Source organism: Entelurus aequoreus, linkage group LG04, assembly GCF_033978785.1.
Source record: "Entelurus aequoreus isolate RoL-2023_Sb linkage group LG04, RoL_Eaeq_v1.1, whole genome shotgun sequence".
Lineage (NCBI taxonomy): Eukaryota > Metazoa > Chordata > Actinopteri > Syngnathiformes > Syngnathidae > Entelurus > Entelurus aequoreus.
Window position 1 is genome coordinate 90,893,682 of NC_084734.1, and position 13,788 is coordinate 90,907,469.

The following is a 13,788-nucleotide window of genomic DNA, read 5'->3' on the forward strand; positions in this document are numbered from 1 at the left end:
AACCTATTAATACAAGTTTCAATCAATCAATCAATCAATCAATCAATCAATCAATCAATCAATCAATCAATCAATAATCAATTCATGGTAAAATGATTTGCCCAACTCTGTTCAAAAGCGACCCACACGCCAAAGATGGCCCCCAGGCCACACTTTGGAGGCCCCTGCAGTCATTAGGGCTTTACCATCTACTCCAGTCCTGTTCTATTTTAGTGCCGGCACCAGCTAAAGTCCAGACAAAGTCCACCTAAAGAGCTCCAGTCTTAAGAGGTCCTGCTCCATGCTCCACCCCTGGTGTTGCTACTCTCCACCCTCTTTGTCCCCGGAACCGCTCCTCTCTCCTGGGTGTCTACCAGCGCCGTCAGCTCGCATCTGGATCCCTGTAGGACAAGCTTGCAGTCCCCAGTCCCGACCCACAGGAACCACGCTCGTGGACAGAAAGCAAAAAACAAAACAAAAAACAAGAATCCGACTTTGACGCCTTCTCCCTGTTTGTGGTTCTCACCGTCTTCGGAACCCCGAAGTCCACTCCTGGGATTCTTGCCAGCGGTGCAAAAAAGTTTTTTCTCTCTCGTAAAAGTTGTGTTTGGTGTCGTCCTCGGGGAACTCGGTATTGTCTTAAACACTCGTGCTGTTTGAGGGATTGTGTTTTATTTCTTGTACTTGTGTGAATGAAGCGTGTGTTGAGCTGCAGGAAGCAACAAGTCTCCATGAGGAAACTCGGCGTGGCTCACACTTAGTTTACACACCTGGACACTTTTTCTGCCGCTATTGTTTTTTTTCCCTGTGTTTCACTGTCTGAAGTTGACACAAAATGAAGACGCTGTTGTCGCTGTGTCTGCTCAGCACGCTGGTCGTGTTGTGTTTGTCTGCCACGGCGGAGCAAAAGTTGACAAACTGCAACGAAGTTCGGGCTGCTTACAGCTCCAAAGGCTTCAACGTCAACGATGTTCCCAACAAAGGAGTAAACGGTGAGTAACTATTGCCGTTTTATTCACTTGTTATACACTTGCCATTGTTTCTCAACACTAGGGCCCATAGAGAGACAGGCTAATGGTCCAATGATGAGATTTGCATAGTGGTGTTCAAAGTGCGGTACGGGGGCCATTTTGGACCGCAGCTAGTTTTTTTAAAAGTATTTTATTGTCCCTTGGCCTTTGGCGTATTCTACAAATAAAATGAATTACTCGATGATTATACATTATTACATATTACACCGAGATTACATTTATTTAGAAAGCTTAGCATATATAGGGGGTGTCCTAACTTTTTCCACCAAGGGTCGCACACTGAACAATCAAAGCATGCGGGGGCCATTTTGACATTTTTCACTATCAAAACTAATACAATATATACAGTCGCGATCAAAAGTTCACATACACTTGTAAAGAACATAATGTCATGGCTGTCTTGAGTCTCCAATACTTTCTACAACTCTTATTTTTTTGTGATAGAGTGATTGGAGCACATACTTGTTGGTCACAAAAAACATTCATGAAGTTTGGTTCTTTCATGAATTTATTATGGGTCTACTGAAAATGTGACCAAATCTGCTGGGTCAAAAGTATACATACAGCAATGCTAATATTTGGATACATGTCCCTTGTCAAGTTTCACAGCAATAAGGCGCTTTTGGTAGCCATCCACAAGCTGGTAAGCTTCTGGTTGAAGGTTTGACCACTCCTCTTGACAAAATTGGTGGAGTTCAGCTACATTTGTTGGTTTTCTGACATGGACTTGTTTCTTCGGCATTAAATGACAAATGGGTTATACTTGTATAGCGCTTTTCTACCTTCAAGGTACTCAAAGCGCTTTGACAGTATTTCCACATTCACCCATTCACAAACACATTCACACACTGATGGCGGGAGCTGCCATGCAAGGCGCTAACCAGCAGCCATCAGGAGCAAAGGGTGAAGTGTCTTGCCCAAGGACACAACAGACGTAACTAGGATGGTAGAAGGCGGGGATTGAACCCCGGTAACCAGCAACCCTCCGATTGCTGGCACAGCCACTCTACCAACTTCGCCACGCTGTCCCTTTATTGTCCACACATTTAAGTCAGGACTTTGGGAAGGCCATTCTAAAACCTTAATTCTAGCCTGATTTAGCCATTCCTTTACCACTTTTGACGTGTGTTTGGGGTCATTGTCCTGTTGGAACACCCAACTGTGCCCAAGACCCAACCTCCGGGCTGATGATTTTGGGTTGTCCTGAAGAATTTGGAGGTAATCCTGTCCGCCCTGAGATCGGTAGGTCGTGAGTTCCAACCCCGACCGAGTCATACCAAAGACTATAAAAATGGGACCCATTACCTCCCTGCTTGGCACTCAGCATCAAGGGTTGGAATTGGGGATTAAATCACCAAAAATGATTCCCGGGCGCGGCCACCGCTGCTGCTCACTGCTCCCCTCACCTCCCAGGGGGTGATCAAGGGTGATGGGTCAAATGCAGAGAATAATTTTGCCACACCTAGTGTGTGTGACAATCATTGCTACTTTTTTTTTTTTCATTGTCCCATTTACTCTCTGTAAAGCACCAGTCCCATTGGCAGCAAAACAGGCCCAGAGCATAATACTACCACCACCAAAGGCTTCACCTTTTCTCCTCCAAACATCCATCCAACCATCCATTTTCTACCGCTTATTCCCTTCGGGGTCGCGGGGGGCGCTGGAGACTATCTCAGCTACAATCGGGTGGAAGGCGGTGTACACCCTGGACAAGTCGCCACCTCATGGAGCTGGATGCAATCTTACTTGGAGGGGAGGGAGCAGGTGGTAGAGGTGAACGGCACCGTGTCCCCCCCCCTCTCGGTGAGCTGTGGAGTCCCCCAAGGCAGTATATTGTGACCTTTACTGTTCCTAATATACATAAACGACATGTCATCGGCATGCGACTGTGAATTGTTTTTGTTTGCGGATGACTCTGCCCTGCTGGTATCCGGCAAGGACAAGTCACAGGTGGAGAAAATCCTCAGTGCTGAGCTCTGTAGAACTTGCACAGGGCTCGCTGACAACAAGCTATCCATACACTTGGGTAAAACAGAATCCATCCTGTTTGGGTCCCACATCAACCTCAAGAAAGTCAATGACTTCACCATAAAAGTGGGTGACATTGTTATCACCAGGAAAGATGAGGTCACCTACCTAGGTTCCATTCTAGAGGCTAACGTTTCCTGTGATAAAATGGCAACCAAGGTAATCAAAAAGGTTAACCAACGAACGACATTTCTCTACAGAATCTCCTCTCTGGTCAACAAAAGCACCTTGAGGATTCTGGCGGGAACTCTCCTTCAACCCTTTTTCGATTACGCATGCACCTCCTGGTACCCTAGCACCTCCAAAACCCTCAAATCTAAACTCCAAACATCTCAGAACAAGCTAGTCAGGTTACTGCTAGACCTCCACCCCAGATCCCACCTCACTCCTACCCACTTCTCTAAAGTGGGCTGGCTCAAGGTGGAGGACAGAGTTAAACAACTAGCACTGAGCCTAGTCTATAAAATCCGCTACACCTCCCTGATACCGAAGTACATGTCAAACTACTTCCTTAACGTAAATGACCGCCATAACCACAAGACCAGGGGGAGCTCCACTAACCACGTTAAACCCAAATTCCGAACTAACAAAGGTCTTAACTCATTCTCTTTCTATGCCACATCAATGTGGAATGCACTCCCAACAGGTATAAAAGAAAGGGCATCTCTATCATTCTTCAAAACCGCAATAAAAGTTCACCTCCAGGCAGCTACAACCCTAAACTAACACCCTCCCGGATTGCTAACAATCAAATGTAAACAATCAAATGCAGATACTTTTTCTTATGCCTTCTGATCTCTCTCTCTCTCTCTCTCTCTCTCTCTCTCTCTCTCTCTCTCTCTCTCTCTCTCTCTCTCTCTATGTCCACTATTTGATGTCCATATCCTAACCCCCCCACCCCCCCTCCACACCCCTGATTGTAAATAATGTAAATAATTCATTGTGATTATCTTGTGTGATGACTGTATTATGATGATATTATATATGATAGTATATATCTGTATCATGAATCAATTTAAGTGGACCCCGACTTAAACAAGTTGAAAAACGTATTCGGGTGTTACCATTTAGTGGTCAATTGTACGGAATATGTACTTCACTGTGCAACCTACTAATAAAAGTCTCAATCAATCAATCAATCAATCAATCAATCGCAGGGCCAATACAGATAGACAGACAACATTCACACTCACATTCACACACTAGGGTCAATTTAGTGTTGCCAATCAACCTATCCCCAGGTGCATGTCTTTACATATTGCTGGGTATTGTGGCCAAACAGCTTAATTTTTGTTTCATCTGACCACAGAGCTTTCCTCCAGTAGGTCTTATCTTTTTCCATGTGATGTGATGAGGGACGGCGTGGCGAAGTTGGTAGAGTGGTCGTGCCAGCAATCGGAGGGTTGCTGGTTACTTGGGTTCAATCCCCACCTTCTACCATCCTAGTCACGTCCGTTGTGTCCTTGGGCATGACACTTCACCCTTGCTCCTGATGGGTGCTGGTTAGCGCCTTGCATGGCAGCTCCCGCCATCAGTGTGTGAATGTGTGTGTGAATGGGTGAATGTAGAAATACTGTCAAAGCGCTTTGAGTACCTTGAAGGTAGAAAAGCGCTATACAAGTATAACCCATTTATCATTATTATGTCAGATGAAACAGAAATTTAGCTATTTGGCCACAATACCCAGCAATATGGTTGGAGGAGAAAAGGTGAGGCCTTTAATACCAGGAACACCAAGCCTACCGTCAAGCATGGTGTTGGTAGTATTATGCTCTGGGCCTGTTTTGCTGCCAATGGAACTGGTGCTTTAAATGGGACAATTAAGAAGGAGGATTACCTCCAAATTCTTCAGGACAACCTAAAATCATCAGCCTGGAGGTTGGGTCTTGGGCGCAGTTGGGTGTTCCAACAGGACAATGACCCCAAACACACGTCAAAAGTGGTAAAGGAATGACTAAATCAGGCTAGAGTTAAGGTTTTAGAATGGCCTTCCCAAAGCCTAGACTTAAACGTGTGGACAATGCTGAAGAAACAAGTCCATGTCAGAAAACCAACAAATTTAGCTGAACTGCACCAATTTTGTGAAGAGGAGTGGTCAAAACTTCAACCAGAAGCTTGCCAGAAGCTTGTGAATGGCTACCAAAAGCACCTTACTGCAGTGAAACTTGCCAAGGGACATGTAACCAAATATTAACATTGCTGTATGTATACTTTTGACCCAGCAGATTTGGTCACATTTTCAGTAGACCCATAATAAATTCATAAAAGAACCAAACTTCATGAATGTTTTTTGTGACCAACAAGTATGTGCTCCAATCACTCTATCACAAAAAAATAAGAGCTGTAGAAAGTATTGGAAACTCAAGACAGCCATGACATTATGTTCTTTACAAGTGTATGTAAACTTTTGATCGCGACTGTATATACACACATACAGTGTTAAAAAAAGAGTCACACTTTTTTTATTTGGTTTTATTTATTTTGGTCATAGTACACTTTTTTTTAGCAAGCACACAAAATATGCATTATTTTTCCCCAATAAATATTTGATGTGAAAGAATTTGAGCCTTCAAAAGGTCAGTAATTTATAACAATATTGATTTTTGTTTCATTATTTTGATGAATGTCCGTTTTAAAGAAACAGCTTTATGTTATTTGAATCAACATTGCAACTTTTTCTCGTGACATTTTATCTGTATGCTCTTTTATTACACTTTTTTTTGTAATATTATTTTTCGAATGTGCTGTAGGCCGTAAAAAAATTAGCTGCGGGATGCACTTTGGACACCTCTGGCATACATTGACCTTTATGAGTTTGAGTTTATTTCGAACATGCAAGCATACAACATGATACATCACAATTTATATTGAAAGAGTTTTAGCCTCTTTATTGCATCAACATCTTTTCAAAAGAAATGTGTTTAAACCCCCCTGACTTAGCAGATAGCAAAGTTAGCGTAACTAACTAGATGGCTGAGAGAGGTTAATTATTTGTTTATGGGCAGGGTGTCTAAACTTTTGCCACCCAGAGCTGCATACTGACTGACAAACCAAAGAACGCGGGTGCTGCTTTGATATTTTTATATTTTGTTAACCAACCCATTAAGGTATGCTAAGAAGTTATTTATATTCATAAATAAAAGAAAACAATACCTACATTTCAGCTTTGTGTTGACAACACATATTGTGTTTATATGAACTTGTTTCCTTACATAACCCATCTTGCTCTTTTTTTCCACTAGCACTGTTGATTTTTTAAATTTCTTCTCATATATTGTTCTTTCTCTCATCATATTGTGACTTTATCCCTAGCATGATCGTTTCCCAATCTAATTTTTTCCACAAAAAAACAGCAACTGTGTTTTAGTTTTGTTTGTTTCTTTTGTTCTTTGTATTCTTCTTATAGTTCATATATTTTTTTCTCTAAGATGTTAACTCAATCTTTCTAAATGAAAATTTCCCTGCTCATATTACAACTTTATTTTTGTAAAATAATGGCTGCTTTTTCCTCCATTTGTTGTTGTTTTTTCATAGTTGTTAAATTGTGTTTTTAGAATGTGTCTCAGGCCACACTTTGGACACACCTGCTAGAAGTCTCAAAAATAAGCATTAAATCATTCCTTTCTTGAATTTACAGCATTTACCAATATGGTATCATCCAACATACTTTAGTCCATCTTAAGGTAAATAAAGGGACTTTGATTCATGTATGGCAATACTTCAGTGCTTCAGACAGTAAATATAGTATTAATTTAGGAAATACTTGAAGGCAATTCATAACAATGGAGAGGTATAATCAACACACATAGTCGGCTCCCTGCTGAAAGAAGCCAGCCTGTGTTTATTTCTGAGCTTCCTCAGTAAAACTCCCATTGTGGTGACGCTAGCAAGGATTTAGTTAGCATTCTGGATCAGTAAAACAGGTTTTAAGCACATTTATTATATGCCAATGATATCCAAGACAAGGTCAACGCACAACTGACGACCATTTAGCAAACAAAAACCTCTGACATATGCGGTAAAGAAAAGTTTTGTTAAGCTAATCAACCTTCAACATTATAACAAGCTTACCATCTGCATGCTTATAATATCTGGGCTGCGTATCTGTGGACCTGCAGATTAATGGGCCACCAGACAAACAAATTAAAGCCAGCAACAACACATCCCCTTGGTACAGGTAATTGTGAGTTAAACCCAAGTAATGGAAACAAATGGAGGGGACTTTTACAGTGAGGGTGGGGGGTTGGGGTTTGAAATTCCACTGTGCCCTGCATACTTCAAATCCCTCCATTCTCTCATTTCCTTTTTATGGTGGTTAAATGAATATGCACACTAACCCAGAGCCCTGATTTATGCCCAGTTTGATTTCCAGTTAGGCATTGCTCTTGCGGCTTAGCAATTCCCTTTTAAAGATGTTGTTCTAACAAGCATGCCGCTGTTGTTTTAATGTCACATGTTTACTCATCTAAATGTTATTTACCAATGGTTTTAAATAAATCTGTTTACCCTTTCTTCACTTTTGACAAAAGGAAGTCAAAAACATATTTGCTCAAACTCTTCTTAACAGGATTACTAGTAACAAAGGTGGCCAATTTGCATGCGTTCACACTGTAGTCCCTTTTTATTTGGAGTATATTTTGGAATAGTAAGGCATTTGCATTTTTTTAGTCTTATTACCATGATTGGAGTGGGGTGTAACTGTCAAATAAGTAGAGTACTTACCTTTTCCTGCATTTCATACAAGTCTATAGGCTTTGTTTTCTCTCTTTGTATGTCTTTGTGATGCAAAATGTCATTAAGAGTACCCCAACATGTCCACACTAGTCACATTTAATTGTGTTGCATCCCGGGGATTTGAAAGAAGAATCTGAATAAAGCCAGTATTATTGTGTGCTACACACTTGCCTTTTCCTTACAATAGATTCCTGGTGTATGTCTGGGCCTTTTAGGCAGAGCCAGTCTCAATGAGCTCCCCTTTGTCATTGGTAGAGAGTGAGTTAATTCACATTGAAAAGTTCATGGTCTCAAAGTCCACTGTCGTTAAAAGTGAGTTTGGAGTCCTTGCAACCAGTTGAGCAATGGTTCATAGATACAGTAAGTTATGTTTCTTCCAACAATGCTTGTATCCTAACAGCAACCACCTGGATTCAAGGTCACAGACATATTCACAGACTGGTAAAATGTAAATGTATACATTTTGCTAAATTTGACCAAAGGTCATAATGTTTATTCCACAATAACTTCACTTCCTTTTTATTTGGAGAGACAATGTCTTTGCCAGGTGCTGGTTAAGTACTTCTGGAGATATTTACTGTCACTCCTATTCTGATAGTAAATCAGACTAGAGGAACATGACTCTTTAGGATACAAAGAATCAAAAAACCTGCCTTTTTACAACCATGAGCGTCTTGTGTTATTGTTGGCACAGCACAGCAGTGGGGATGTTTGTTAACGTTAATGTTACTCTGGGGGCTTTGTCGAGGTCTGACAAGAGGTACAATAAAGATGTTGTCATGCAGTAAAACTAAAATGGAAACCCTGATTGCTTCAGTGTAGACCAAATTAAGTGATGGACAGTGACAGCAGTATCAGATTGTGAATTCCTTGTTGATCACATACGATCAGTCTCATTCTATCAAGAACTACTTTCTAACTTTCTCATCTGCTGTTTGGTGAGTCATGCCTGTGGTTACACACCTCAGTTCAATGGGAAATGGGACACTTGTAGTGCTAATGTGGACACATTCTTCTTGTTAGGAGTGGTAAATAACACGTTTTGTTTCCTTTTGTCTTAATTTGAAGTTGTGGTTTTGGAAAAGTATCACACTGCAAATGGGCATTTCAACTGAATCAGTGCCATTTGTGTCCCCAATAGTGTTAACTATATTTTTGTTTTTATTAAGCTAAGTGTCCTGCACATTGAACAGTAACATCTGTTGCCAGTCCCTGCTTTGTAAAACAAGACTTAACCATGAAATATGATTTAAATCCTTCAAATGTTTTATTTTTTTTTACATAATGTGTTATTTCTCTATTTAAAGTTAATTTTATTTCAGAAAATTCCCATGTTAGTCAGGTCTGTTACCCTGACATATTAAACCAGCTGAAAAACAAGGACTATTTTACAAGTCACATGTATATATTCTGTATATATTTGATTATATTTAAACTATCACTAACAGGGGTTAAAATCTCAGCACAGCCCTCTTACCTAAATATTTTTTTCAAATGTTATTTGTTAATTTTAAAGTAGGGCTGGGCGATATGGCCTTTTATTAATATCTCAATATTTTTGGGCCATGTCACGATACACAATATATATCGCAATATTTTGCCTTAGCCTTGAATGAACACTTGATGCATATAATCACACCAGTATGATGATTCTATGTGTCTACATTAAAACATTCTTGTTCATACTGCATTAATATATGCTAATTTTAAGCTTTCATGCAGAGAGGGAAATCACAACTAAATCAATTTACCAAAACTGTATTTATTAAACAGTTATTAAAGGCCTACTAAAATTTAAACGGGGATAGCAGATCCATTCTATGTGTCATACTTGATCATTTCGCGATATTGCCATATGTTTGCTGAAAGGATTTAGTAGAGAACATCGACGATAAAGTTCGCAACTTTTGGTCGCTGATGAAAAAAGCCTTGCCTGTACCGGAAGTAGCGTGACGTCGCAGGTTGAAAGGCTCCTCACATTTCCCCATTGTTTTCAATGCAGCGAGAGCGATTTGGACCGAGAAAGCGACGATTTCCCCATTAATTTGAGCCAGGATCGTGAGAGTGAAGGACTAGAGTGCAGTGCAGGCCGTATCTTTTTTCGCTCTGGCCGTAACTTAGGTACAAGCTGGCTCATTGGATTCCACACGCTCTCCCTTTTCTATCGTGGATCACGAATTTGTATTTTAAACCACCTCGGATACTGTATCCTCTTGAAAATGAGAGTCGAGAACGCGAAATGGACATTCACAGTGACTTTTATCTCCACGACAATACATCGGCGAAACACTTTAGCTACGGAGCTAACGTGATAGCATCGGGCTTAACTGCATATAGAAACAAAAGAAATAAGCCCCTGACTGGAATGATAGACAGAAAATCAACAATACTATTAAACCATGGACCTGTAAATACACGGTTAATGCTTTCCAGCTTGGCGAAGCTTAACAATGCTGTTGCTAACGACGCCATTGAAGCTAACTTAGCAACGGGACCTCACAGAGCTATGCTAAAAACATTAGCTATCCACCTACGCCAGCCAGCCCTCATCTGCTCATCAACACCCGTGCTCACCTGCGTTCCAGCGATCAACGGTGCGACGAAGGACTTCACCCGATCATCCGTGCGGTCGGCGGCTAGCGTCGGATAGCGCGTGTGCTATCCAAGCCAAAGTCCTCCTGCTTGTGTTGCTGGAGCCAGCCGCTAATACACCGATCCCACCTACAACTTTCTTCTTTGCAGTCTTCATTATTCATTAAACAAATTGCAAAAGGTTCACCAACACAGATGTCCAGAATACTGTGGAATTTTGAGATGAAAACAGAGCTTTTTGTATTGGATTCAATGGAGTCCGAATACTTCCGTTTCAACGATTGACGTCACGTGCATACGTCATCATACATAGACGTTTTCAACCGGAAGTTTAGCGGGAAATTTAAAATTGCACTTTATAAGTTAACCCGGCCGTATTGGCATGTGTTGCAATGTTAAGATTTCATCATTTATATATAAACTATCAGACTGCGTGGTCGGTAGTAGTGGGTTTCAGTAGGCCTTTAAGCAGTGGCACAAACATTCATGTCATTTCAAAACAGAAAGTGCAAGATTGTCAGAGACATTTTAAAACAAGCTATGAGTGCACTTTTGTGCATGATGTCACAAAGATGACTTATCAAAACAACACTAAATTAAAGTGCACTTTTTGTACAGAACGCCACTACAATAGTTTAAAACAAATAAAGTGCACTTTTGTGCATGATGTCACACAAGATATTTTAATAAGTGTCAAATAAAAATGAGCTGCATAATAGGAAATCAAATAACAGTGCTGCTACTTTTTGTAGCAACGCTTTTGCCGCATAATTGTTCAACATATTCCCGCTTGAAGCCAAACCACCGCCAGACGATGCACCCTGTGCTGTTTTTCTTGGGAATTAATTCTTCCTTCATTTGTTACCAGATTGGCACCTTCTCTCTCATATTACCACTCGCAACGCACCGTTAGCATCACAGCTAATGCTACCCATGTAGCTACCTCTCTGCTCGGGGAGGGCGTGTGACGTTGCACGCGTGACGTATGTAAGAAAGTGAGCTTGTTTATGTCTCTGTGAGAAGGAGAGACAAGAAAGAGTGGGAAACGCGTGCAGTGTAATGCCCGCAGCTAAAAGCAACTGTGTGAGAACATATACTCGAATATCACGATATAGTCATTTTCTATATCGCACAGAGACAAACCCGCAATATATCGCCCAGCCCTATTTTAATGCATAGTTTTTACTGAAACACTGCAATTTGCTTAGTGTCAACATGTTACTAACATAAAGGGCACATTACTCTATTTAACGGACTTGCTAATTCTATGCTAAAAACTCACTCCTACTCTAACGATGTGTTGAAAAGAAAAATATGGCTGCTGCTGGGCTTAATGTAATGTTCCAGGTGTTGGAAAGAGGCAGAGTTTAAAGATACGAGGGTCATAAGAATTCCCTTTTATTTAGCCTAAACCTCAAAAGTATACAAAGTACCCAACACCTCCTAAGGCCTTTTAATAAAACATATGTTTTGATTCCGAGGGCTCTTTCTTTTCCGAAAGGCCAATGGTTCTACATTACTATTGGGGAAATAACAGTTTATGGTAATACATTGATATACAGCAGATAAGACGATAGAAGGAAACCTGGGCACACAAAGCCTGCCACATCTTTTATTGCTCAAAGGTCATGATATTAGCAGTTCTCCTTAGAAAAACGGTGGGCAAGTTTTGTAACTCCAGTAATAGTTAACTATGAAGCTTCCAGCCAAACGTCTTACTTGCCTCTCAAGGTCAATCCCATAAAATTCCAAAGGCTCTCTTTGTTTTATGTGACCGCCCAGCATGTTTTATCATGAACAGTGGTTTCAGTGCTGCACTTGGTTATAAATTTAGTGTTTAGTAATTTAACACCTATGGTAATGAATCCTGGTGTGTTTTTCCAAATCAGAAACAATTAGGAAATGCACATGTACCAAGCAGTTTTGATTTAGAGCTGCGGTACATGCAATAAACTCTCCTGAAGGAATCAATAAAGTACTATCTATCTAAAGACTCTTGCTCGATCATTGTTTCTTAATAGGGCCGGTGCCCATTATTGGGCCGCGAGCTCCCCCAAATGGCCCGCCAAATCATATCTGTTTCTAAGCTGTGGTCTGTATGGGCCTCAGCGATACTCAGTTGTAAGTACACTTTTCCACCACTAGTGGCAGTAATGACAATCTCAAACATATAACGTCTGTCGCTAAAGTTGTCATACAGAACTTTCTTAAGCGTAAAACGTTAGACTAAAGTGGTGAAGCTGTTTTTTTCATTTGCACTTAGATTTTATTGACTGTTAGTTAAAGATGCTCTATTTACTTGGAGGGAACATGTCCCTAACAAAGTTCTCGAGGAAAGTCCGCGTGGTGGGCGCCATTTTTTCTCGAGTCTAACGGTGCAAGTGTGCATGCACCGGTGCTGTGTCGCTTCCGTTTCCAGGAAGAAAGCTGTGTTGCCTAAAATGCATTAATAAATTAAGTTTTTTTGGTAATTAAAAATGTAAATGGAAAGATACAAACATGGTAGATTTTATTAAAAAAACTTAACTTAAAAATTATAAATATCTCTATCAACAGGAAAAACGGAATGAAAGTTGAAAAATGCTTTGGCAGTGTTTTATATTTCAAGATTGCTGATTCGCTCATTTTGCTGTCAATCAAAAAAGGATTCAGTCCAGACTGGTCATCCAATCATCATGCGAAAGCTCGGCGACCCCCTTTCGATCACTCTTATTCATTGGCTCAGCGTCCGTGGGCGGGACATAGGCGAGCATTTATCCAATGTATAGTTTGGTTGCCGCACTGTGACGCTTTCCACATCAATGAAAAAAGTTGTGCCAGATGATTGCCAAACTAGCTGATTGCAAACAAAAGTTGAACGCATCCTAACGCATTTAGCCAATTAAATGCAAACACAAAAGTCATAGTTGACCACTTTTTTTTTATTTTAAGGGAATCTGAACTTCCCTTGCAACCTTTAGCAATCGCCACTGCTCTGGCTAGATAGAACAAGGCGGATAAGAAAAGTCGGATCCATATTTTTAAGACAAGGATTGGCTTTAAGGACTGGGTGGGTCTGGCTGGAGTGCGAAGCGGGGCTGTGTGCATCTCGCAGCTCGAGAGCCGCCTCAGCAAACGTGCGGGCGAGCCTCGTCTTACCGCCGAGTCTCCAGACGCTTGCGTGTATCTTGTTTAAGGTTGTTTAAAGTTTTTCAGTGGCCATATTTTCTGCACATCAATAGTCAATAGTGTGTAAATAATAGGCTATTTATCCTTTCATACAATATGTTATGTTAACTTGTTTCCACGTAAAAATCTTGATTTTAAGGTGTGGCGGCTTCAATTTAGCTGTGGTGCCGCGCCACGATCAGAAACATACAGGGGAAACCCTGGTCTGTGTTTTTCTGAGAGTCAATCTGAATGCTAAAAGTCTATATTTGCCACA

At 40.8% G+C, this 13,788-nt stretch overlaps 1 protein-coding gene across 2 annotated transcripts in view; it reads left to right on the forward strand.

The window, feature by feature from the left end:
- Positions 1–263: 263 nt before the first annotated feature.
- LOC133649169 (glypican-6-like) overlaps positions 264–13,788 on the forward strand; it is an 81,427-nt gene continuing 67,902 nt past the window's right edge. For both annotated transcript variants that reach the window (XM_062046002.1, XM_062046003.1), the window contains exon 1: positions 264–971. In XM_062046002.1, the coding sequence (XP_061901986.1) occupies positions 815–971 (157 nt within the window). In that variant the 5' untranslated portion in view covers positions 264–814. The remainder of the gene's footprint in view (positions 972–13,788) is intronic.